The sequence below is a fragment of the Syngnathus floridae genome, chromosome 5, assembly GCF_059516105.1.
Source record: "Syngnathus floridae isolate MCC-2025c chromosome 5, RoL_Sflo_1.0, whole genome shotgun sequence".
In the NCBI taxonomy this organism is placed as follows: Eukaryota; Metazoa; Chordata; class Actinopteri; order Syngnathiformes; family Syngnathidae; genus Syngnathus; species Syngnathus floridae.
This window is the reverse complement of record NC_142417.1, coordinates 10,292,688-10,316,623: the sequence shown is the minus strand read 5'-3', so window position 1 is coordinate 10,316,623 and position 23,936 is coordinate 10,292,688. Positions and strand designations below refer to the sequence as shown.

At 42.7% G+C, this 23,936-nt stretch overlaps 2 protein-coding genes across 4 annotated transcripts in view; one reads left to right on the top strand and one right to left on the bottom strand.

The window, feature by feature from the left end:
• hectd4 (HECT domain containing E3 ubiquitin protein ligase 4) overlaps positions 1-19,077 on the top strand; it is a 29,827-nt gene extending 10,750 nt beyond the window's left edge. For all 3 annotated transcript variants that reach the window (XM_088376188.1, XM_088376187.1, XM_088376186.1), the window contains 53 exons: positions 259-422; positions 576-821; positions 948-1,140; positions 1,239-1,343; positions 1,419-1,507; positions 1,586-1,758; positions 1,863-1,998; positions 2,086-2,230; positions 3,067-3,233; positions 3,317-3,463; positions 3,548-3,732; positions 3,848-4,001; positions 4,085-4,365; positions 4,456-4,642; positions 4,760-4,841; positions 4,920-5,122; positions 5,242-5,377; positions 5,473-5,655; positions 5,743-5,907; positions 5,999-6,168; positions 6,302-6,417; positions 6,491-6,594; positions 6,845-7,006; positions 7,112-7,260; positions 7,394-7,473; positions 7,661-7,824; positions 7,903-8,140; positions 8,260-8,396; positions 8,471-8,597; positions 8,693-8,830; positions 8,938-9,074; positions 9,167-9,327; positions 9,402-9,583; positions 9,664-9,869; positions 9,946-10,076; positions 10,182-10,387; positions 10,462-10,641; positions 10,928-12,327; positions 12,416-12,623; positions 12,704-12,927; positions 13,075-13,220; positions 13,334-13,437; positions 13,752-13,869; positions 14,084-14,274; positions 14,356-14,502; positions 14,629-14,748; positions 14,834-14,989; positions 15,076-15,179; positions 15,330-15,551; positions 15,649-15,815; positions 15,914-16,109; positions 16,205-16,427; positions 17,224-19,077. In XM_088376188.1, the coding sequence (XP_088232314.1) occupies positions 259-422; positions 576-821; positions 948-1,140; positions 1,239-1,343; positions 1,419-1,507; positions 1,586-1,758; positions 1,863-1,998; positions 2,086-2,230; positions 3,067-3,233; positions 3,317-3,463; positions 3,548-3,732; positions 3,848-4,001; positions 4,085-4,365; positions 4,456-4,642; positions 4,760-4,841; positions 4,920-5,122; positions 5,242-5,377; positions 5,473-5,655; positions 5,743-5,907; positions 5,999-6,168; positions 6,302-6,417; positions 6,491-6,594; positions 6,845-7,006; positions 7,112-7,260; positions 7,394-7,473; positions 7,661-7,824; positions 7,903-8,140; positions 8,260-8,396; positions 8,471-8,597; positions 8,693-8,830; positions 8,938-9,074; positions 9,167-9,327; positions 9,402-9,583; positions 9,664-9,869; positions 9,946-10,076; positions 10,182-10,387; positions 10,462-10,641; positions 10,928-12,327; positions 12,416-12,623; positions 12,704-12,927; positions 13,075-13,220; positions 13,334-13,437; positions 13,752-13,869; positions 14,084-14,274; positions 14,356-14,502; positions 14,629-14,748; positions 14,834-14,989; positions 15,076-15,179; positions 15,330-15,551; positions 15,649-15,815; positions 15,914-16,109; positions 16,205-16,427; positions 17,224-17,360 (9,792 nt within the window). In that variant the 3' untranslated portion in view covers positions 17,361-19,077. The remainder of the gene's footprint in view (positions 1-258; positions 423-575; positions 822-947; positions 1,141-1,238; positions 1,344-1,418; positions 1,508-1,585; positions 1,759-1,862; positions 1,999-2,085; positions 2,231-3,066; positions 3,234-3,316; positions 3,464-3,547; positions 3,733-3,847; positions 4,002-4,084; positions 4,366-4,455; positions 4,643-4,759; positions 4,842-4,919; positions 5,123-5,241; positions 5,378-5,472; positions 5,656-5,742; positions 5,908-5,998; positions 6,169-6,301; positions 6,418-6,490; positions 6,595-6,844; positions 7,007-7,111; positions 7,261-7,393; positions 7,474-7,660; positions 7,825-7,902; positions 8,141-8,259; positions 8,397-8,470; positions 8,598-8,692; positions 8,831-8,937; positions 9,075-9,166; positions 9,328-9,401; positions 9,584-9,663; positions 9,870-9,945; positions 10,077-10,181; positions 10,388-10,461; positions 10,642-10,927; positions 12,328-12,415; positions 12,624-12,703; positions 12,928-13,074; positions 13,221-13,333; positions 13,438-13,751; positions 13,870-14,083; positions 14,275-14,355; positions 14,503-14,628; positions 14,749-14,833; positions 14,990-15,075; positions 15,180-15,329; positions 15,552-15,648; positions 15,816-15,913; positions 16,110-16,204; positions 16,428-17,223) is intronic.
• A 1,587-nt stretch (positions 19,078-20,664) lies between these two features.
• LOC148398071 (L-serine dehydratase/L-threonine deaminase-like) lies at positions 20,665-23,126 on the bottom strand. The gene is made up of 7 exons (XM_088376592.1): positions 22,974-23,126; positions 22,839-22,878; positions 22,620-22,759; positions 22,456-22,547; positions 21,234-21,461; positions 21,037-21,161; positions 20,665-20,950 (listed from the first exon to the last, which is right to left on the bottom strand). Exons 1-7 carry the CDS (start codon positions 23,124-23,126, stop codon positions 20,757-20,759), a joined length of 972 nt encoding a protein of 323 aa, XP_088232718.1. The 3' UTR covers positions 20,665-20,756.
• Between the last annotated feature and the right edge of the window lie 810 nt (positions 23,127-23,936).

The following is a 23,936-nucleotide window of genomic DNA, read 5'->3' as shown; positions in this document are numbered from 1 at the left end:
AAAGGAAAATTGTAACTCGCATTCAAATTCACATTTTTGTGTTGCGCATAGCACAGAACCAGACCACATGCAGACATGTGAGGAAAGAAGCAGCCAGGAAGCAGACTGGCATTTCTCACTCGCTTACAAGAACATATATTTTCACATTTGTCTGCAGCGGGATTTGAACTGTGACCCTTCAGCTCCAATTAAAGCCCAAGTCATTGCAGATGAGCTTCTACCGTCCCATTATATGTAAAATATTTTAATTCTTTTCAGGAGTCATCTGAGGATGTCTCAGGAGGCCTCCCTTTCCTGGCAGACCTGGCACTTGGTCTGTCAGTACTCGCTTGCTCAATGCTGCGCATTCTATACAATGGGCCTGAGGTGACAAGAGAGGAGGACGCCTGCAATGATTTGCTGTGCTCAAAGCTTCTGCAAAGGTGATGTATCAAATAGTCAGATCTTTTGACATTTTCGTACGTTTCAGGAATTTTAACACAAGATAAATAACTTTTAAGCACCTTTTGTTATGTCGTCATCCATATCTCCAAGTAAAGATTGTCTCAAAATGTCGATCAATTTTTTTTCCTCAGGTGTCAGTGGCAGGTGGAAGCAAACGGCGCACTCTCTCCTGCTCTCACTCCAAGTCCTTCACCACTGCCACTAACCATCGAGGAGGACCGTGAATTCACCTACCCTGCCGATGTGCTCATTCCTCCTCCGGGTTTTACATCTGGCGCCCACTTCGACTTGCCACGCATACGCCTCCCTCCAGGCATCATGGGAAAGTTGCGAGAGGTGTCTGGAAGAGCTCGCCCACAGTTTCGTCCAAGCATTAAGTAAGGACTGTATGCAAACAATGCAGTGTTTTGTTTTATAACCTTATGATTTCTACATGTTTTGGTTTATATTGTAATCTTGTCATTATGTAATCATTTCACAAGCAACTGTTTCAATCCTGAAAGAGAGGTGATCCGGCCAGATGTCATGGAGGAGGTTATAGTGTCATGTGTCATAAAGCATCTCAGCTTGGTGGATGGTCTGCAGTCACTTGTCAACTACCAGTACCGTGAAGACCACGCAGAGGAGTTTGACCTGGTCTGTAAGATCATGGCAGAGACCTTTAAGAAAATCAACGCGATGGAACGTCAACTGCAGGTAAGCATTTTGTTTTAAAGAGGGAGAGCAAGCAGACAATGTATAATTATTTTACATGTCTTTACGTTATCTTACATTATTTTACATGTTTGATGCAGAGTGTCGCAGAATTGGAGCAGAAGTGGCAGAATGAGGTAGAGGAGGCCCAGCAGGGAAAGCTGGATAACAACACTCCTTTCTTTCATGACTACCACTTCTTTGAGGTATCCCACCAGACAATGCATTTCATACAGTACTATAATTTGATACTCAAGTTTTCCCTCCATTTTTTTTGTCAGAACAAGATTAAAGAGCTTGAACTCCTTTGTTCCCTCAAAGATGTCCCCCTTGATTATAGCGACTTGGAAAATGTTGTCCTTGGATTGAGGCAAGACATTAAAAACAGTAGTTTATGACAGTATTACATCGTCTGTCACCAACATCACTTTTATATCTGCGCCAACAGGGAGAAGTTCTTTCACGAGGTAAACACCATGCACCTTAAAAGCAGCACCCCACTTCCTAAAACTAAAGCACTTGTGAAGAGTCTGATGAACCGTACAGAGCTACTGCTACATGTTACCATTGCACCACATTGCAGAAGCTTAACCACCACACCTGCTGGAACACCAGGCCAAGGTAGACGTCTAATCCTAATTCAAGTATCGAAACTGAATTTCTTTGTGTTTCATTCTTTCAGTGTTGGACAGTGTTTTGTTTTTCTCTTATCTTTTTTTTATTAGCTTCCAAGTCTGTATCAGACGCCAAGACTGCCATCTCCATTGTGAAGCAGCCAGTCTTCCTGCGCAGCATGTCTGCACCCTCTGACTTAGAGATGATTGCTAACCAAGATCTGGAGTTCACGCATGCTGCGCAAAGGTATCTTTTGATTTTGTTTGATGGATTAAGCCTCAAAAAATAAATATTCATCTTTTGCGGGGGGGGGGGGTGTCTTTTATTTTGAAGGAGGCGACATCACCCCACCAGTCATCGTAGCAGCTCATTTACACTGCTGCAATCTCTAGTGGTTGAAGACAGCGGAGACAAGCCAACATATAGCGTTCTCCTGGGTCAGCTCTTTGCATTTATCGGCACTACACCTGATCAAGCTGTAAGTCTATTAGTTAATAATTATCTCCCGTTTCTTATAATAACTGGAATTGCATGCGCTAAGCTGACTATTGGCCAGAGGTGGAAAGAGTGCCCACACTCCAGATCAAAGTAGAAGTACAGGCTTCGGTTCGGGGGGGAAAAAAAAGACTGATAAAAGTACTGATTTAACCTCTTTACTTAAGTAAAAGTAAAAAAGTACAGGCTCTGAAATGTGCAGAGTTTAAATGCTTTTTGGTTTTACTATCAATTATATGTAATACTTCTTTGGCAAAGCTTAGAACAAACCCATAACATGTCCTCTTCTTTTTTTTTTTTTTTTTAACTTACAGCCTACTTGTCTTGAGAAAGAAAAAGAATCATAGCTTTACTAACATGAGCTGACTAACAAGAAATGAATAATTAGCTAATTACAACCTGAAAAAATACCTTACCTGTAAATGCATTTCTCAGCTTAGATGTAACCTTGTTGTTTTTAGATTGAGAAGACAAAACATATTTGCCGATTCTTGGAGGTGACAATATCAAACACTTCTTTTAAATAAGGCCATGAATGGCTTCTCTGAGTCTGAGTTATATTTATTAACGCCCCATAGTTCATGTTCTTCCATGTTGCTGTCTCTTTTTCAGCCGCAAGATCTCAATTGATTAATTAATAAAGATCTCAAACACGGTTAAATTTACCACACCAGTGATAACAATGTGTGGTAGGGGGTAAAAGTAAAAAAAAAATGTTCAGAAAATAAAACTAAACACTGAATTATAGGTAAAAAAAAAAAAAACTTAATTCCAGGAATATTCCAACACTCACTGTCAAACATCCATTGTTTTTTGTAGGTATCAAGCAGCAGTTTCCTGTCTGCTGCGCAGACACGATGGCGCCGTGGGAGCACACGAAAACAAGCGCTTGTCCATATGAGAGAGCTGCTCACTGCTGCAGTTCGAGTGGGTGGGGTCACGCACTTGGTTGGTCCTGTTACTATGGTATTGCAAGGAGGCCCAAGGTAAAAAAGGATGCTACAACACAAAAAAACACTCATGCAATGCTCTGTTTCCACTGTCTATTAAATTTCTTTAATGTGTACAGGATTGAGGAGCTGACCTGTGGCGGAATGGTTGAGCAGGTGCAGGAGGCCTTTGGGGAGACAATGACGTCTGTCGTGTCTCTTTGCGCTCGCTACCCCATTGCTTGTGCCAACAGTATTGGCTTGCTTTGCACAATACCCTACACAAGGCAAGATTTATGATCTCGCCCACTGTCCCCTCATATCCTTGGGACAGATTATTCACCGTAGTCATCCTCTTTGTCGTTCCATAGGAGTGAAGAGCAGTGCCTAGTTCGGAGTGGATTGGTTCAGCTCATGGATAGCTTATGTAGCTTGAGTGGTCAGAGAGAGTGCAGCTCAAATGAGAAGCAGACCAAAAAGCAGAAGGTAGCCACCATGGCCTGGGCGGCTTTTCAGGTGCTTGCGAACCGCTGCATTGAGTGGGAGAAAGTGGAAGGTAAAAAGTATTACAAAGGAGTATAACGTTTATGTAATGATGGCAATATCTTGTTCTTTTTGAATTGTTGTCTCAGAAGCAGAATATTTTTTTTTTCTGTTTTACTATCTTATAGGTGGCTCGACAGATGGAGTACATTCCGGTTTGGCTCGACAGGTGTCCAGTTTGTTGACCAATCATCTGGCCAGAGCTACCGAGTGCTGTGGGAATCAAGCAGCTGGCAATGATGCCTTGCAAGATGTGCTCAGTCTTCTCAATGACCTCTCTAGGTAAGTTATGTTTTGTAGTTATAGACTTATACTATCCCTGTGAGTGTATTTATACAACAAATGTGTTTTACATTTCATTCCAGGAGTCACATTGGAAAAGCTATCCTGAGCCAACCAGCCTGTGTTTCGAAGCTCTTGTCTTTGCTGCTTGACCAGAGACCATCCCCAAAGCTGGTGCTCATCATCCTGCAGCTTTGTCGAGCAGCCTTACCTCTCATGAGCGTGGAGGACTGTGGCAACGTGGCCCTACCATCATGGAGCTTTTCTATGAACACGCTCGATACAGAGCAACAAGATGCTAATGACCCTGCATCGCGCATCGCTGCCTTGCTGCTCGCCAAGCTGGCAGACTATGTGGTACCAGGTTTGTCTCTCATCGTTGACAAACAACATAAAATTGCTAAATAATACATGGGATTAGTATTTTTTACTGAAGTCATCAACTTCTCACCAGGTTGCCAGACCTTGTTATCACCCAGCTCTTCTGAGCCAGACACAAGTCTGTCTCGAGCCAGTTCCAAAGGAGCCCTGAAGACTGACGATATTGGAGAAGAAGGTGAAGCAGTTGATGGTAAACTATCTATCTTCATCCACAAGAGAGAGGATCAGTCATCGCATGAGGTTCTTCAACCACTTTTAAGGTAAAATCTCTCTTGAAAGTTATCCTAGTAAACTTAGTGAACATTTTCTGGTTTCACAGTTTTTAGCCTACTCAAGATTTTCTGAATGTGTGTATTCTCTCTCTTTCTAAAATGTAGCAGTTCAGAGGGACGTCCCTTTCGACTTGGCACCGGTGCAAATATGGAAAAGGTTGTCAAAATGGACAGGGATATGACCAAAGTAAGACCTACTCTATGATTTTTTTGTCCTTTCCTGGTTCTAAACGCTTCCTTTTTTTTTCTTTTTTTTTTTTTTTAGAGTGGACACTGTGAGGTGATCACAGAGGAAGCCTCTGCGGCTCTGAGGAAGGCCACTAAATGGGCTCAGTCCGGTCTGATAGTGAGCGTTGGTCCACCTGTGGAGACTGTGACTCAAGAGGCCGCCGGAGGCATAACTGCTGGCGACAAGAAGAAAACTGCCCAAACATCTGCTTGCAGGGACAGGAACACTGACCTGGCCAGGTATCATGACAATGTTTGGAAGCATTAATATTTTGTGTATAACCTTAGTAACTAATATTTTTGGATAAAATGAATCAGCGTGATCTCAAGCGACTAACTGAAAATCATGTCTTTTACAGGTCAGACCCTGTTAGGCCATTCATCAGTGGGCATGTTGCCAACAGTATGGCTGCTGAAGTTATTGCTTTGTTGCATAGTCTACTTACTGCCCCTGAGTCAAACACTGCTCAAATCTGGACAAGCACTGCTGAAAAAGTAAATTTTACTCCAGTTTGCTACGTGGGATCTTAGTAAATCAGGACGTCCACATTAAATCTTTCTACTTTCTGTCTACTTTGTGTTTATCCTAGGTGCTTTCCAGGGCACTGATGTTCATCCCTCAACTGGGGAAGTATGCTGAAAGTATTTTAGAGAATGGAAGCAGCAGTGGTAGGAAGCTGGCTAAGCTTCAGGCCATTGGCAGGCAGGCGGTTGCCGCACTCTGTGCTCTGGGGGGTTTCAAAGAAACCATTAAAATTGGGTCAGAGGTCCAGGTAAAGAATACAAACTACTCACTGTATTTTTAATGGTATCATTCATAAATTTCTTTCAACAACTTAGCATATGTCTCACATCTACAGGTGATAGGTAAAGGAGTGCTGGGTAGCGTGGGTATTGTGATGTCGATCAATGAGCAGGAGGGCATTGCAACTGTCAAATTCCCCTCTTGTGACTACAGGAGAACTTGTAAAGCCTCAGATGTGCTGACAGTACCAATATCACGCCTCTGTACACCCAGATCTGAGGTAAGACTTCCTCCCTCTAGCATCATTAACTTTCTCGTTTAATGGAAAACAATATTCTGATTCTCTTCTGATCCTTCTTCACACTCCTCAGGCATTGCCCTTGTACAAGCTATCGATCACGGAGAAGGTAGTGCAAGCAGTGCAATCCATGCTTCTGCCACAGGAGGGCAGCCTGTCCATTCACACCTCTCTACCAGCTTCTGGGGATGGATCCAGCCCAGTGATGGCTGCAGTTCGCTTGCTTGCAGAAATCAGAACCAGGTCGGTCATAAACCTGTCTTTCCATGCCATTTTTCCCCCACGCTCCTTTTGTATTTTATTGTTCCAAACAGTAGTCTATTTCTGGTGGCTTTAGAGGGCTAATCATGAATACATGTACTGTTTCAATTTTCAGGGCATGCCTGGTAATGGCACAGCTTTTGGAGGATAGCTCCTTTTGTGAAGAATTCATCCAGCAGTGTCCTGCAGCTGTGGAAGTTCTCAACCTGGTTGCTCAAGAATGTAGTCCTGGTAAGAAAACAGTAAATGCCCTACAACTTAAAGACAACGTTTCTCAATATTTGTCTCCATTTCGTGTTTAAAGGAGAGCGTCTTGGCATCGTTGAGGCTCAGTGTGAAAGAGTGCGAATGCTATACAGAGACTGTGCTCGTCCACCTCCGCCACCACTACAGACAGACAGACGCCAGGTGGAGTTGCCATGTTTATGAATTTGCAAATAAGAATCACACAGTTAAGCATGTTGGTAAATTTAAAGAAACCACTCGCAACTGTGGGATATTTTATTTATTACATTGCTGTCGCCTTTCTATTATGTTTTTTAAGAGAATACTATGCATTTTTCCCTTTGTCAATGGAATGTTCAGTCATAAAAACAACCTTAGAATAAGTTGAGATAATAATGTTTGCATTACTTTCCCTTTATTGTGCCCTCTCCAGCCTAAGGAAATAACCTGGTGTCCATCTCGAGTGTTCCCTCCAGTCCGAGCCTGCATGTTCTCATCCCGTCTTACATCAGTCACTTTCTTGGCTGACCCCAGTGCTGGAGGAGGGCTCCCCCGGGGCACCTTCATTTACGCCACCTCTTCTGTGCCAATTCAGGTTGATCATTTGTTAGGTCATCTGTGGGATTTTTATTTTTTTTTACCTGCGATTGGACAATATTTTTTTTTAATTTCCTTTTTTGTTTTTTTTACACCCTCACAGGCACCTTCTTTTTACTGGGAGATAGAAGTTATCTCCTATGGAGATTCTGAGGAGGACAGTGGCCCCATTGTGTCCTTTGGTTTTGCCACTGAGGCTGAAAAGAGAGACGGAGCATGGACCAACCCTGTTGGCACATGTCTGTTTCACAAGTAGGTTGATCTTTTCTACTCACTGGAGACTTTTATCTTGTTTTATAATGTTGTTCTCTCTTCCGTAAAAGTGCTCTTTGATATCCATTTGTATCTTCCAACTCTAACCTGTTTGTCCATTTCTCTGTGGCAGTAATGGAAGGGCGGTGCATTATAATGGCTCCAGTCTGCTGCAGTGGAAAAGTGTCAGGCTTGATGTGTCGCTCCTTCCTGGTGAGAGGGTTTATGTTATATTTTGCTTGAATCTTTTTTTTCCACAACATTTCTCTTAGCAAAATGTTCTCATAATCATAAGATTTTTCTCAATTGCTGGAGTTACAAAGTTATGATTACCATTTAAAATTATGTATAATAATTGTACAGTAATTTAAGTGGTAATGTTGCACTTACATTAACACAGGTGATGTGGCTGGAATTGGCTGGGAGCGTTCAGAAGGTACACCTCCACCCCCCGGCCAAGCCCCGAAAGGACGGGTCTACTTTACCTATTGTGGCCAAAGGCTCAGTCCAGTCCTTGAGGAAGTGGCGGGTGGAATGTGGCCCTTGGTTCACATTCAAAAGAAGGTATGCTGATTAAAGTAAAAAGTCTTTCAACAACAAAAAATATCTTGTGTGATTTATAAAATAACCATTGTTTTATAGAATTCAAAGATTCGGGCCAACTTTGGAAACCGTCCCTTTGCCTACGCTGAAGGCCAAGCACACAGAAATGCTGCTGACTTGTGCATTGACCTTGCAGAAGAAATAAGTGCAAATTTTGAAGCGCTCCCCTTTGCCATGGCTTCAGATAGTGATAATGATGCAGGCGCCAGCGTCGCATCTGACTCGGGCTCCCATGGACCACCCTGTCGGATTGCAGCAGTGGCAGTCCCTCAGCAACGTATATACACATATTTTTGTATTACTACATTTAAATGCATGTCTGTTTGTTTTCATAGAAATCATTCAATGACATTTGACTGCCAATATTAATATAACTTTTACTCTTCTGTCTCTTAGAATACAACAGTGACCTGTCTAGCCATTACAAGGTGGAGTTGAGCTATGAGAACCTAGTCACTTCTGGACCTGATCCACACCCTCCGCCCATTGCAGATGATGAGAGTGACGATGAGGATGATGATGATGTTCCAAGGGTGAGTGAGCTCCTAATCATCTAGTGACAGTGTCACTGCTCGTCTTTCTGTATTTGATTTATCTTAAAACCTAGGAGGACCACTACGCCTTGCTGGTAAAGGCCTGGGAAACCAAAGTGTTCCCTACTATTCGAAGGAGATTCCGTAATGAAGCTGAGAGGAAATCTGGTCTGGACCAAATTAAAGGAGCCCTGCAGTTAGGTAAGACGAATACATATGTCACGTCAAACACATGTTGAATTAGCTCAGGACAGATTTGGCAGTGTTGAACTTATGGTGTGTTTAAATAACAACAGGCATGGTAGACATTGCAAGGCAGACGGTGGAGTTCTTGTATGAGGAAAATGGCGGCATTCCTCGAGACTTATACCTCCCCACCATAGAAGATATCAAAGATGAGGCCAACAAATTCACTATTGACAAAGTTCGCAAAGGTAGCATTACCTACACATTATTACTACTCGTACCTGGTATTAAGCTCTCAAACTCTTTATTACTATGATGTACTATTATTTTAATTCAGCTTTTTTTTTTTATTCAGGCTTGACTGTGGTCATCCGCTGTACAGACAGCAACAATACTAACAGCAGTACAGGTGGGACAGCACTGCCCAAGTTTGCCATCCGGGGCATGTTGAAGACTTTTGGCTTGCATGGAGTCGTGTTGGATGTTGACTCTGTAAGTGCAATTCTAAATGTTTCAATCCTTTCTGCCAACACCGAGTCAAATTTTGCTTGAATCTGTGCCGCGCCCCCTTCCCTCTCTTCTAGCTGAATGAGCTTGTGCAGGTAGAAACCTACCTTCGCAGTGAGGGTGTGCTGGTACGGTACTGGTACCCCATTGAAATTCTGGAACGCCCACCTGCTGGATCTCGACGTACGGCGGCCAATGGTTTAGTCTCACTAGATAGTAGCAACATTCAGATTCACAGGTGTGTTTTTACATCACTCGCACATAAATGTCTGCTACCTTTTATTGAGTTTACTTTTCCCCCATTATTCTCAGGGAGCTACTTCGCTGTGAGAGTGCACTGGCTCGCTTGTACTGCAGAATGGCCCTACTAAACATCTATGCCCCAAAAAATCCCCACACCTTTACTCGTCTCTTCCACATTCCTGCGATCCGAGACATCACCTTGGAACATCTACAACTTTTGTCCAATCAACTGCTGGCTCCACCCCTCCCTGGTGAGTGGTAAAATATAGTAGAAATAAGTACACCCTTGTCTATAAGCTCCTCTTCCTTATCATAGCTTATCTTCCTACAGATGGCACTATCAGTTCTGGTTCTATCCTCCTGGCCCAGTCAGTGCTTCATAACCTCCAAGACCAAAGCTGCTCTCCTACAGATCTATTTTACCAGGGCAATGCTCAACCCATCCGGGAGTGGCTGACCGTGGCCATCACTCGTGCCTTGCATCAAGGAGAGGAGAGCTTACTTGAGCTAACCAAACAGATCTGCTGTTTCCTCCAGGTTTGCTCTGCCCGTCAATGGTTCAATTTCAATTCAATTTGGGCTAATGTTAAAAGAGAACTCGTGTTGTTTACAGCATGCACCAGAGCAGTTTACATCAGAGGAGTTCCCTGTAACCGAGTCGAAATTGAGCATGGACGTCAGCTTTCCAGGAGCTGCATTTGTGATCGTATCTTGCAAAGAGAGCCAACTTGGCTGCCGCAAAGAGTGAGATAACTGCCAATGTATTTTTTTTTCCCGCAAATCACTTAAAACCTTTTTTTCCATTATCCTCTGTTAAAAATGTGAAACCTTCCCTTTTACCCCATTTAGCTCAAGCCTGTACAAAGCTCCTTGGGCACGGGTAATGCTGTATGGTCTGGGTCACAAAGTGCGTCGAAATGGCCAGCTTAATCTGATGGAAGCTATGTGCTATCCTTTGGATGCCTCACCAGCCAACACAGGCCTTACTCCCCCGCCCACCACCAACCAGTACCCCTCTGTTATCATACCCACTGATAAAGTGCACATTAAGTTGGGTATGTATTCACTAAATTATGTATGTTATTCATGTTAAATTATTCATTGGTTCTGATTTTGTTCTTGATTCTAGGTGTGTCGCCCCCTCCTGGTGCTGTATTGGTCCTACATTCCTTGCCTCTGGAGTTTCCTCTGGCCATGGCATTCGCTGAGCAGCTGTTGACATGGAAGTTGGGAGAGAGTAGTGAGAGGTCAGAAGATGAGCTAGACACAGTGCCGTCATCTGTACTGCTACAAGTGGTAGAACTGCTCGGTAGGTGTTGTATTTGAAACGCAGATCCATGCTCAAATTTTGTGAACCACTTGTCCGAATAGTTCTGGAAACTAGTTTGTTTGTGTGTGCTAAACCATACTCCTGATAGTCACAAATATAATATGAAATACATTTGTTTACCAGGGATGTAAAGATTTTAAAATATCAACCGCTAAATTGAGCCATATAATTACAGGGCCTGCATCATTATTGCATAGAGGCTTGCATTGTCGTGTATAAACCAGCTCTGAATGCTTTCTGTGTTGGCTTGTGTTTTTCGAATTAGGTGGTTTACTTTGGACCACAGATCTGGCCCCCTCCATCAAAGAACTCATCTTTCACTTGCTGGCTGAACTCTTGCGAAAGATTCACCACTTGGAGCAGCGTAAAAGCCCCTCTGGCTTGTCCAGCTCTATCGCTCTGCTGCTTAACCCATGCCTCGCCGTACTCATGGCCCTGCAGACGGAACTGCGTAAGCTCTACGATCGTGAAACTCAAGGCTGGACTGCGGGAGGAGCCGGGGCTGGCGGCTCTTCATCTGGAGGGGTTGCTTTGGCATTAGCGGCAGAGCAGAGCCGGTTCTCCACCTACTTTCATGCTCTGATGGAGGTCTGTCTCGCTGTGGCAGAGGTGACTCTGCCTCTCAATGTTGGAGCTTCCACAGTCGGAACCCTGACCTCCACCAGTGCCCCGAACCTAAGTGATTCCTCATCATCGTCATCCTCATCCCCAGGCCAGACACCACAGAGTCCCAGCCTGCTGTCCAAACGTAAGAAGGTGAAAATGAAGCGTGAGCGAGCAGCAGCTGCAGTGGCTGCCGTGGTCTCCGGTAAAAGGGGAAGTGGAGGTGCCCGTTTGTCAGAGAGTGACAGCGCCCTGCTGAACATGGCAGGTAGTAAACCTGAAGACATGCTGTGGTTCCACCGCTGCCTGACTCTTCTGATGATTCTTCGACATCTAGCAAATAAGGATCCCCAGGGCTTGAGTGTGACAAGTGATGCAGTGACAGATGCTTGTCAGGCATTGGTGGGTCCCACTGCACACAGCCGCCTGTTGGTGCTTTCTGGTATTCCGACACACCTGGAAGAGTCAGTGGTTCGCAATGCCATCCGCCGGGCTTGCAATGCGCATGGAGGGCTTTTCAAAGATGAAGTGTTCATACCTTTGCAGGAAGAGGACCCCAAGAAAACCAAAACGGGGGCTAGGGTCACAAGCCCTCAGGGTGGCAAAGTGAGCAGTGAGTCTGAGCGCCCATTCCCCCACAGCGGAGGCCCTGAGAGTCCTGACAGCTCCAGCAGCGTCACTCCAGCTTTAAGCGTGAGCGCATCAGCTTCGACCAGCCAGACTTCCATCTGCAGCTCCTCTCAGGGAGTCTCTCGCACAGCCAGTGAACTTTCTGTTGATCAGGAACAATTAGCTGTCCCGGCCGTCAACTCTGCCGCAGCAGCGTCTGCTGGAAACCACCCCCAGCAGGGCTCCCATGAACCACAGACTGTTTCTAGTCAGGAGAGCCTAGATACTTCTCTTTGTAGCACAGGAAGCCTAGGGAGTCTTGGCAGCTTAGGGGAGCCTGTGGATAGTGCAGAGACACCATCGGTGTCAGATGGAGGCTCTATGCACACAGTCACCTCACAGGAGAGCAATGCAGTCCTGCCGAGGCCGATCAAAGGTTACGCTGTCATTGAGGTGAATTAAATGTCTTTGTGTTATGACCGTAATACCGTCTTGGTGTTTGACCTGTGTTAAATTCTCCTTTTTCCGTTTTTGATCTCAGGTGCGTTCTCGGGCCAAAGTGGAAAAAATACGTGCCAGTCTCTTTAACAGCAGTGACCTAATAGGTTTGTCCAGTCTGGAAGGTGAAGAGGAGCTAATGGAGTTGACCAATGAGGAGATCCTCACAGCCTCGAGTGTTAACCAAAGTCTGTTTGACACTCAGGGCAGCTCTGCTCTCGAAGACTATTTCCTTGACAAGTCCATTCGAGGTTAGTGTTTGATCCAAAAATACTGATGCTCTACCAATGTAATTTGTCATTGTGTAATTTATAAACATATATTTGCCAAGGTGATAAGCTTGTTCCTGGAGCACGGGACGTTCTTATGGATATTTTTAAGAGTTGTGTGCACTCGGAACAAATGCTCAGCCTCACACCTGCCAAGCCAGTGAAAGTGTCTGATATTTACCTCAGCAAAGAGCAAATCAACTCTCAGACCCCTGGCAACCTACTGCACACCTTCTTTACCAATGTCCGGCCTCCTAAGAAAGTACTTGAAGACCAGCTCACTCAGGTAAAATACAGTATGTAGGCAATCTTAAATATGCTTAGCCATTGAAATCTGAAGTATAGCCACATTTCTACCGCAAACGTTAATATTACTCCAAGTAAGTCTGTGCATCTGATCACTTTTGTAAAAAAACCATTTGTTTTCCCCCAGATTCTAAGAAAGTATGGCATTCCCAAACCCAATAAAAACAAGTACAGCAAGGCAGGCAAAGAACAGCATCAAGGCAAGGTAGTAAGTACCAAGAGGCCAATCACCAAACCTCCCACTAAGGAAAAGTCTGTTCTCAACAGCATGAGGTAAGATATTGCATGAAGGACTTTTTTTTCCCTGAGCATTTGCTTCATTAGTGCTTATCGGTACATTCATACATCTGTTCATGAATTTAAAATGGAATTTATTGTTCTGCTAGGACTGCGCTGAGTGAGAAAAAGACAGTCCTTAAACCCAAATCTCCAGAGAAATCCAGACCGGATGAGAAAGATGTGGAAAAGTCTCCCGCTAAAAAACTTGAAGGTTCTTCAGTAGTAGAAACACATTACAACACCAGTGATAAGGCATAACTTCACGTATACCCATCATGCAACATTCTGTAGACTTTCTGTAACTTGTCAGTTCTTTATATTAGGTGTTAAACACATTTTTGCTTGTGACTCGAGAAATATGATCTCAAAACCTTGCACACCCAGAATGAATCTTATTTGAGTGTTTGACTTTGAAATGCTGCTTCTGAAAATGTATTCAATGATAATTTTGTGACCTTGTGTTTCAGTTGCTTTTTAGAAAATACTATGCTGCCTCTGACACGCGTTTCTCTTCTATAATCTCAGAAGAGAAGTTCCTGACACTGGAGGGCTTCCATAGGTTTGCAGTCGACCGAGCCAAGCAGGACATCCGCAGCGTCTGGAGGGCAATTTTGGCATGTGGCTATGACCTCCACTTTGAAAGGTGAGCCTGAGAATGTCAGACCACTCTTAACACCACCGTGTCTGATCTAATGGCCATCCTGTCACATGCTGGCTTCTCAGAACATACTATACGTAGTCTATAAATACACACAGTATTTATTCACATAGTCTCTTGGAGGGTAACGTAAGCAAGTATCCTGTTTTACTTTATAAACATGCATTTATATACCTACGATTATCTTTATCTTCATCAGGTGCACCTGTATAGACACACGGCACGCCCAGAAGACTTGTCGGAAGTGGACCTTAGAAATGGATGTTGCATTGGTCCAGTACATCAATAGGCTTTGTCGTCACCTTGCTATTACACCAGCCAGACTGCATCCCCATGAGGTCTACCTGGAGCCCAGTGATAGTGTCGACCCACGTGTGGCCTGCCTGCTTAGTTAGTAACACACTTCAACCTCTGTATCTTTACTCTCCAACTGATAATAAGTAGTTCTAACATTTTTTGTGTGTTTTGAAGATGTGTCTGTAGAGAGCTTGCGCTTGCGTTTCGCTCTACTGCAGTCGCTCAACAACACCCTGGAGAGTTTCTTCTTGCCTCTGGTGGAGCTAAGGCAAACGTTCACTTATCAGAACAGCATTGCATCCTTGTTATGTGAGGCGAAAGGTGAGTACTTGTAGCAGATCACAAAGATGGGAGCATTTCGTGTCTCATCCATAGCCATGTGCCCGTTTCTCACAAAAAGTCTTCTTTTCACCACTTTTTTTTTTTTTTTTTTAAATATCCTCACAGGACTGATTTACTATGACACAAAGGTCACTGTAATGAACAGAGTACTGAATGCCACAGTACAACGAACAGCAGACCATGCAGCTCCAGAGATTACATTGGACCCTCTTGAGATTGTGGGAGGTAGAGACTAGTTTCAACTAGTTATGCAACTTCATATTGTAATTTTATACCGTATCTTTACTGCAATCCTCTCGATGTCCTGCAGGCGAGATTAGATCATCAGAAAACACGTATTTCTGCCAGGCTGCACGCCAGCTAGCTTGCATGCCATCGTCACAGCTTTGTGTGAAACTAGCCAGCGGCGGGGACCCAACCTACGCTTTCAACATCCGTTTCACCGGGGAGGAAGTTCACGGCACAAGTAGGATAATCTACTTTTTACCTACAGCATATATTGTGTGACGCTGGGTGTAGCGGATTACAGCACCTATGTTTGTGTCTGACTAGGTGGTTCCTTCAGACACTTCCTTTGGCAGGTATGCAAGGAGTTGCAAAGTTCAGCTCTTTCTCTACTGCTGCCTTGTCCGAGTTCTGCAGTCAACCGTAACAAGGTAATAACTCCCACTGTCTGACTGCTGGAATATTTCTTTTGCTGTTGTAAACAAACAAACATACAATCATTGTTAGATTAGCTTCAACTTTGTCATTACACGTCACAAGCACAATGCAACAAAATGCAATTATTTTATTTTTTTGCCAAGGGGAAGTACATTTTGACGCCATGTCCAATCAGCTATGCGGAGGAGCAGTTGTTACACTTCTTTGGGCAGCTGCTGGGCATCGCCATCCGTGCAGATATGCCCCTTCCTTTGGACCTACTCAGCTCCTTTTGGAAAGGTCTAGTGGGCGAGGCCCTCGACCCAGAGCAGGACCTACAGGAAGCAGATATGCTCACGTACAACTATGTCAAGAAGTTTGAAAATGTAAGAACAAGTACCTGTCCTCTTAATTTCTACCAGTTTCCTCTTGTCAAGTTAACTTGGCCGCAATTTCAATATCTGAACTGTTTGTGCTGTGCAGGTTAACGATGATACAGAGCTGGAGGCACTTTGTGCTGAGATTTCCTCCCAACACCATTCAGGCGAGAGCCCCGACTCTCCCAGCAGGCCTTGCTGTACTTTTACTTACATCACAATGACTGGGGAGGAGGTGGAACTTTGTCAAGGAGGGCGGAACCTCACTGTCAGGTAATTGTTGAGGGATGCCTTTTTTGTGTGTTTAATGAACAGTTCAACTCACCATACTGTAATTAGTGTCTATATCCTGAATGTTCTTGTGCTTATAGCTGGGAGAATAAAGATGTGTACGCAAGGGCAGTACAGAGCCTTCGTTTGAGGGAGCTGCAGAATGTTGAGTGTATGACAGCAGTGCGTGCAGGGTTGGGCTCCATCATTCCCTTGCAACTACTCACCATGCTCAGCCCATTGGAGATGGAACTGCGAACTTGTGGCTTGCCCTACATTAACCTCGAGTTCCTCAAGGTTTACCAATCTTACATGCTAGATTAGCCTGGTTATCTTCATGGGTCACTTGTAGTTTGTATTTATTATGACATCTTACCTTTTTTTTTTGATAGGCTCACACCATGTATCAAGTGGGTCTGATGGAGACGGATCAGCACATAGAGTTTTTCTGGAACGCTCTGGAGATGTTCACTCAGGAGGAGCTTTGCAAGTTCATCAAGTTTGCCTGCAACCAGGAACGCATCCCCTTCACTTGTCCATGCAAGGATGGAGGACCCGACACCGCCCACGTCCCTCCGTACCCCATGAAGATTGCGCCTCCTGATGGAGCAGCAGGTAATGGTGACTGTCTGTCGTTGCTGTGTGATATGCTTTGGAGTGCGGCGGTAGCTTCCCGTATTTTAACCTTTGACTTCGACATGCTCTTTGCTGAAACTTGAGCAGACACAGAAAACTTCCACAAATGTTTTCAAATATTAGCACATGCGTCAATTAATTGACGGATTAATTGAGCAATTTACACTACCGTTCTAAAGTTTGGGGTCACTTAGAAATGTCCTTATTTTTAAAATAATATTGCTATTATTTCAATGATGATAACATTAAACTAATCAGGAATACACTTTATACATTATTAATGTGGTAAATGACTATTCTAGCTGCAATCGTCTGCTTTTTAATGCAATATGTGTATAAAAGCCCAATTCCAGCAACCATCCTGCCAGTGGTCTAATGGTCCATTGTGTTTGCTAATTGCGTTGGAACGCTAATGGATGATTAGAAAACCCTTGAGCAATTACGTTAGTTTTCATAGAAAACACAAAATTGTTTGCGTGACTCCAAAGTATCATTCCATTTGTGGCCAACGTCTTCACACCAAAAGGAGTTAGCAAAATTGCCATTCAATTGAGGTGGCAAAAATTCGATGTACATTTTCATAAAGGCTTATGAAGGAGTATTTCCTTCTCATTACAGCAAAACACGTTACAACAGTTTTTGATGCGTGTTTACAAAACAAATTGAACTTGTATCTCAGGGCACCACAACATTCTGTAATTGGGTAATTGCAACTTCATATTATTCAAATTGTACAGTCAGTGATTGTGTCGTATCATCTTTTACTACATGGCAGGTCAGCCAGACGGCCGTTACATCCGCGTGGAGACCTGTATGTTCATGGTCAAACTGCCTCAGTACACCTCTTTAGACGTGATGCTGGAAAAACTCCGCTACGCCATCCACTACCGCGAGGACCCGCTCAGTGGCTAAGACTTGACCCCCCCCCCCCCCACACACACACACCTCTTTCATGAAACTCGAAGCTACCTGACTCACCTGCACCCTACAGCCTGCCTTCTCCTGATTCTCCTCTGATGTGATCGGCTCTATTAAAGTCAGGTTTATTTGATTTTAGTAGCTTTGCATGTTAATCCCTGACTTTTTCCTTGATGTTGTCTTTATGATTAGTTTGTTTCACAGTTTTTGAGGATATCAGGGACGATCATCACAAAACTCCTACACGTCTGATGAGTATCTATTTTAGTTGCACTGAGGAGTGAAACAACGATTACACTGGTTATTGATCACTCTCTTTATCTTTTTGATGAATATACAACCTTACACTAATTTATGTCTGTGCAGTAATACAGTTTGGGAGTGTAGCGCCGAAATGTGAAAAACCTTCCATCCGAACTGCAAACGCGTTCCCGACCTGCCTCCTCCTGCGTTACATCAGTGGGGGGGAGGATGTGAAACATGCCTTCACACTGAGATGAAAGCCTTTTTTTGTCACGAGTGAAGCTGTGAACAGAGTTATTGCAGTTGCTGTGAGGTATGAAAGACGAATAATGTTGTACGGGCTCTTATGTAGTTACTGATTATAAAAAAATAATGGACTAATGTATATGCCTACGAAACCTGAACTGATCTTTCTCTGACTCTGAAGAGATAGTATTCAAGTAACTTTCCCCATCATTAGAATAGAATAATTAATTTCTCTTTAATCTGTGAGTAGCTTTGGCATCATGGTGGTCTTCTTGATGCTACTATTGAGGGAGGCCCACAAGCTGCTTTGGTGACGTGCAGTACGAATTGTGTTGTGAGACAGGAGGAAAATCATATTCTTATGAGCAGCCCCTCCTATTTGTGTGCTTTTGCTACTGAATGTGAAACAAGCCCACTGCCACTCCCCAACAAACACAATCTACACTCATACATGTGGTGGTTGGGGGGAGGGGGCAGCAAGTTCTCTTCAGTTCTGCCTTGTAATTGTTATCTTTAATGGAAGAACAAGTTTTTTTTTTAATTTATTTAAATATCCATAACCAAATGTTTAGCTGTATAAAATAGGGAAACAAATGTAAATAGATTTGATTTGAGCCCAGTTTTTATTCAGTTCTGTTTCACTTTTTGTTTTGGTTTGCACTATTCTTCCACGAAAAGATTATTTCCAAAAAAAGAACAAACTATGCGATGTCTGTTGGATATCCAGTTTGTTGTGGTCTGATTTTTTTTTTTTTTTTTAAAATCGTCATATTCTGACGGATTCATTTTCTACAGCTCATTGTGCAACATGTTTTCTTGTGTGAGTAAAACCATTTGACCTGATCAAAGCAAGTAACACAACAAAATTGATATGTGACACATTGCATTGTTGACATGCCTGAGACATAAGTTTTGATTCTGTTCTTTTGAAAGTTTAATATGCCGCTGCTATTGGGGACGCTCTTGCTTCTACTTCCTTTCACGGGGGAATTAGATGAGTGACATAAAGAACTTGTTCATATGAGGAGGGGTTGCGATAAAATGTGCTGTACATTTACTTGATATTTATTACAATTATTTATGGTTGCATTAACTTAACTTTTACTGTCTTACCTCTGCACATTGGAAACTTAACATCTAAAATGTATTATACATACAGATGTAAAGAACCAGACGGCATTTGAGATTTCTGTGTCACAATAAAGACGTCTTCATGTACAAACAGTGACTCTGTTGACCTTAAAACCTCACTGCAGACAGAGGCTGAGTAAGTCCCTCTTGTTGTCCATAACAAGACAGGTTGTTCTTTAGAGCATGATGGAGGACGATGCATGTGTGGGAAATATGTTTTGTCCCCTATATGCCATGCTTTTTATATAATGCCCCTTGCTTACATCACCAAGCCTTGTAAACCAGACACCTTTGCAATGGAGCCTGCTGGAGCAGACCAGTTCGAGCTGGATCTCAGCCATGTGCCCGGCACTTCTGTATGTTCAACTCCATTAATATCAGTTGTCTGACAAATATATCTGCATGGTCAGCTTCTCTTTCCACTCCACAGCCGAACCGTTGCCTGCGAGCATTTTTGGTGCGTGAAGAAATGCAAAGCGTTAAGAGTCTTGTGAGTCTTCAACATATTTAAAAAGGAGCTAATGGGTGGCTGTCACATTTTGTTCACACACAATAAGCCTCAGCCCCTGACCAATAGCAAGTCAGGAAATGAACCACATCCTCAAATCCAACACCAGGTCCTTGAGTGTACAATTGTGTCGTGTCATGAAACGCCAATACCTTGTCCTGCATGCCATGCATGTATTATGACACCGAGGTATGCATTGGCTGAGGAGTGAGGTCTTGCCATGTAACATTTGTTGTCACGTAGACTGTGGTACGGCATGTATGTTTCCGCTTGTGGTAAGTATACGTAACATATACTTAATTCTGCATTTCTTATTTGTATTTTTTTTTTATGGAAAAAAAAAAAATTAAAATCAATAGTAATATTTGTTAAATATTTTTTCAACAGACACTTGTCTGAACTATACATACCAAATATTAGTAGTATTTGAGTTGTTTGACCTTTTGATTCCATAATGTTTGCACAACACATCTTCAAATTGAAGAAATTATTTTCATAAACTACTTCTTTACGAGTGTTTGACGATTTTTTTTTTTTAAATCCCTCACACAGGCTGATGTCAGCAGCAACAATGACTTTCCATGCATCCCAAGTTTTAATTGATATTAACTAAAATGACATTTTTCAAGTTTTTTTGACATGTAAACGCAATGTTTTTTTTACACACACTATTATCCAACATTAATAGCAAAACGCATTTTTATTATAATTTCAGTTGTAAGGAAAGAGTAATGGTTGTGAAATTTTGCTCCATGGTGGAAAAATATTAAAATGGAGAACTGAAAACTAGTGGTCCAACCATTAATAAAGGAATTTACTATTTATATTATAATAAATGTGGGTTCAACCAATATATAGAAATCATTTCAATCATTTTAAATATTTGTTTTATGAACAATGGCAACTCTAGTATATACTCTATCCTATCAGCATAGCCATGGCATACAACATCCTTTGAATGATATTTTCAAATTCCTCAAGTCATCAAGAAATGGAGGTAGCAATATTCAGAAATATAATTTATTCAATCATTACAGTTGGAGTACAAAAACAAGCACACACCTACTGGTTTTTTTCTACACTGGTTACAATTTAAAAACAACATCCTTTCTGCAAAACAACTTTACATATGTCAGTCCCTGTGCTCAGTATTTCACTGTCTGGAATGATTTGGTCTATGGAGCATATGAAAACTGGAACAGAATTTAGGAGCAGCTGATAGCCAGGAAGGAAAAAAAAACACCAGAAGAAGCAAGGCCATGCTAGAGAATACCAAGTTGCTTTTTCAACCTCTGTAGCTGCTCCATGCTGATGTTGTTGCCTCCGCACACAACAAGGACCACGGGGCCCAACTGCCTCTCCAGCTTGCCCTCATCCTGCAGCCTTTTGATGACATCACTGTACACAGCGGCGAGCGCAGCACCACAGGCGGGCTCCACCAGAATCTTCTCATCATCTGCACATGAGGGAAACCCCATTAGAGGTCACTCTCACGTCTGTTTTTGTTTTACGACCAATTGAGTGTATGTAGTTGGTACTCGCCTACAAAGCGCTCCACAGCCTTTACGGCCTCCTGGTCTGTGATTATTTCTGAGAACACTTTATGCTCCTGCACCAGTTTAAGCGTCTGTGCAGAGACCCTCGTAAGGCCTAGTGTGGTGGCAACACTGTAAACACAAAGTTGGCTTTAGTTGCAAACATCCACACCCAAATGTATTTTGGCATCAATAGTAGCGTACCTGGTGATGGCAGGTAAAGTGACAAGCTCCCCTGCCTTCATGGCTGCATTGAGGCTGTGAGCTCCTATGGTCTCCATGGCAACGATGGGCACGTCTGCCCAGCCAGCACGCCGCAGGCCCTCCACTACCCCATTCAGCAGCCCGCCGCCTCCCACTGACAGCACGATGGCGCCTGGTTTCTCCTTCATGCCTTGTTCCAGTTCTTGCACGAGAGATGTGTGGCCCTCCCTGCAACACAGCCCGACATTGACGTCACTTCTCCCCAGTGAAGGAAGATCAGCATGACATGCAGCATTCATGGTTGGCTTGTGTAAAGCAGTCATAGGAGAACATGGTACTTTGGTAATGTACTTTGGTAATTTATTAGTGATTATACTTAGTGTGAAATCTGTGCCTGTTTAGCTGCCCATGAAGTTGTCATGCTTGTAGTAAACAAATATGTAATATTTTTGGGAACAATTAAGTGAGACCGGATAATTTGCTTTGGATTTATTGGATTAGGCCAAAACACCCAATGTAATATGACCTAAATTAACAGCAGCGGTAATAAGATAAATAATTATGTAAACTGAGAGTCACATCTGGGGCATCGATTATTGACAAGGGCTACCTTACCAGTTTGATAAACTCTCCTGAAAAAGATTTGCTCACATTACCTTTGGGAAAGTGCTTTAGAAATTGGATTGATGTAATTAGTAATGTTAAATATACTCATTTATGATAAGACATGATCATGTGATTCATCACGACATTTAGAATTGGATACATTTCCAAGAAATGATCACTTCTACAGTATTCCTCGAAAATTACAATGTCCCATCACTGGTGACTTATTTATAACAGGGTCTTATATGGTCCTTGGGGCTACGTGGTGATGAAAAATTATAAATCTTTACTTGCATTTTTGAACAGAAAAAAGTTTTAGAAGTTGAATATTATATTGAGTCATTTCTGACTTTTTATAGAAGCCCAGTGAATTGACTAAAAGATAAATTCAGTTTGAAATTCCCTATTACTGTTCATGAAATAAAATGTTGCAGACTCACCAAAAGTTAAAGAAGCTTTTGAAATATTTCTGAAATATACGTATATGTTTTTTTATATCCAGTCCTTATAAACCGTAGAATGCATGATGCAATGCTTCCCCATGTGTCTTGGAACTATTTCCTTTTGGTGTACTTTAAGTTATGGATTATTCAGTTTATTTCTCACACAGACTCACCAGATGAGGGGGTCATCAAAGGGAGAGATGAAGATCCAGCCTGGGTTGTTAGCCACAAGTTGCTCTCCATACTCGATGCTTTCATTAAGAGCCTGAAGAAGACACAAGTGTGATTCTTCTTCATGGTTCTCATTTTACATCAGGTCAAGAAAGGATTTTTGAACCTTGCCATGGATGACCACTGTAGCCCCCTCGTCTCGAAGACGATCCACTGTTGGGTTTGGTGTGACACTGGGCACCACGATGGTTGCAGGTACTCCCAACTTGCGGGCTGAATAGGCCGCAGCCATGCCTGCGTTTCCTCCTATTGGAATAATTGGGACGTGAAACATTGAAACAAAGTTCCAAAGGAAGATGAACACTCACAGTGGAGCAGCACTCACCTGAACAGCAGACAAACCTTTCGCATCCTCGCTCAGCCCACTGCAAAATGAATCCATCAGTAAGTATTTTCATCTTAATTTGAGTTTGTCCATCAATCACTAAGAAAAAAAACCCAAACTATCAGCATGACTTACAGTTTTGCATAGGTGTCCGATGCCCCTGATCTTAAAGGAGCCTGTAGGCTGGGACGAGTCCAATTTAATGTAAACTGGGGTTCGTGCCACTTTTGTCAAGGCGAGGCTTTCCCTAACGGGGGTGACCACATGAAGTGGCTGTTGGGTCTTCATGTCTCTGGGGAGCACATCAGTCTGTCTTATATTATACATTTCAGTGTTTACAATGTATGATGATACATGACTCCTGGAATAAAAAAAAAAACAAATAAATAAACAAACAAACATAAGTTCTTCAACTTACCACAAACAGATTGATGTTAACAGTTGATATTGATGGTCTTGTCTGTTGCTGTATGGGTGCCGGCCATAGCCCATATATACCTGCCTGTGCTGTGGGCTCGGCAAAGGAGACCCACTTGTGGACCAATCAGCTTGGCATTCTTCTACCAGCCACACCCCTGAGTACCCTCTATACAGCCAGGCAAGCTGACAATAAATTCAGATTTCTAAACAAACATACACAGGATGACTGAGTGTCTTCTCGAAGTTCTTTTAAACCCATTAAGACGAGTAATGGATTATTTCCTCCTATTTCAAAGTTTGTTTAAAACCCACATTCATCAACACAGCGTTCTTTGCTAGCAGTCTATTACTCAAAAATGAAACCTACAAAATGAAAATTTCTTGCATCTTGGTAGTTATAACTTTATGAAATGCAGTTTTTTTCATCCCAAATTTAAATGCATTTTCTTGTTTTCTTTTTACCCTAACCAGAAATTTATCCCGAGTTTATCCCCAAACATATACAATAAAACAACACCTATAACTCGATTTTCCATAATCATGAACAAAGTGTCTGCTGATATTAAAGTATACAATTTGGAGAGCAAACCAAAACAACTCTTCCATGATGTATTTGAGTTATGTCATTAATAGGCCACAAAGCAAAGTTGGCAATATTGTTACATAAACGTTGGCCTG

Coding starts and splice junctions, on each gene's coding strand:
- LOC148398071 (XM_088376592.1), bottom strand. CDS start 23,126: ATGAAGACCCAACAGCCACTTCATGTGGTCACCCCCGTTAGGGAAAGC. Junction 22,548..22,619: donor CAGTGGTCATCCATGGCAAG/GTTCAAAAATCC, acceptor TGTCTTCTTCAG/GCTCTTAATGAAAGCATCGA. Junction 21,462..22,455: donor TTTGATGACCCCCTCATCTG/GTGAGTCTGTGT, acceptor GCTGTGTTGCAG/GGAGGGCCACACATCTCTCG.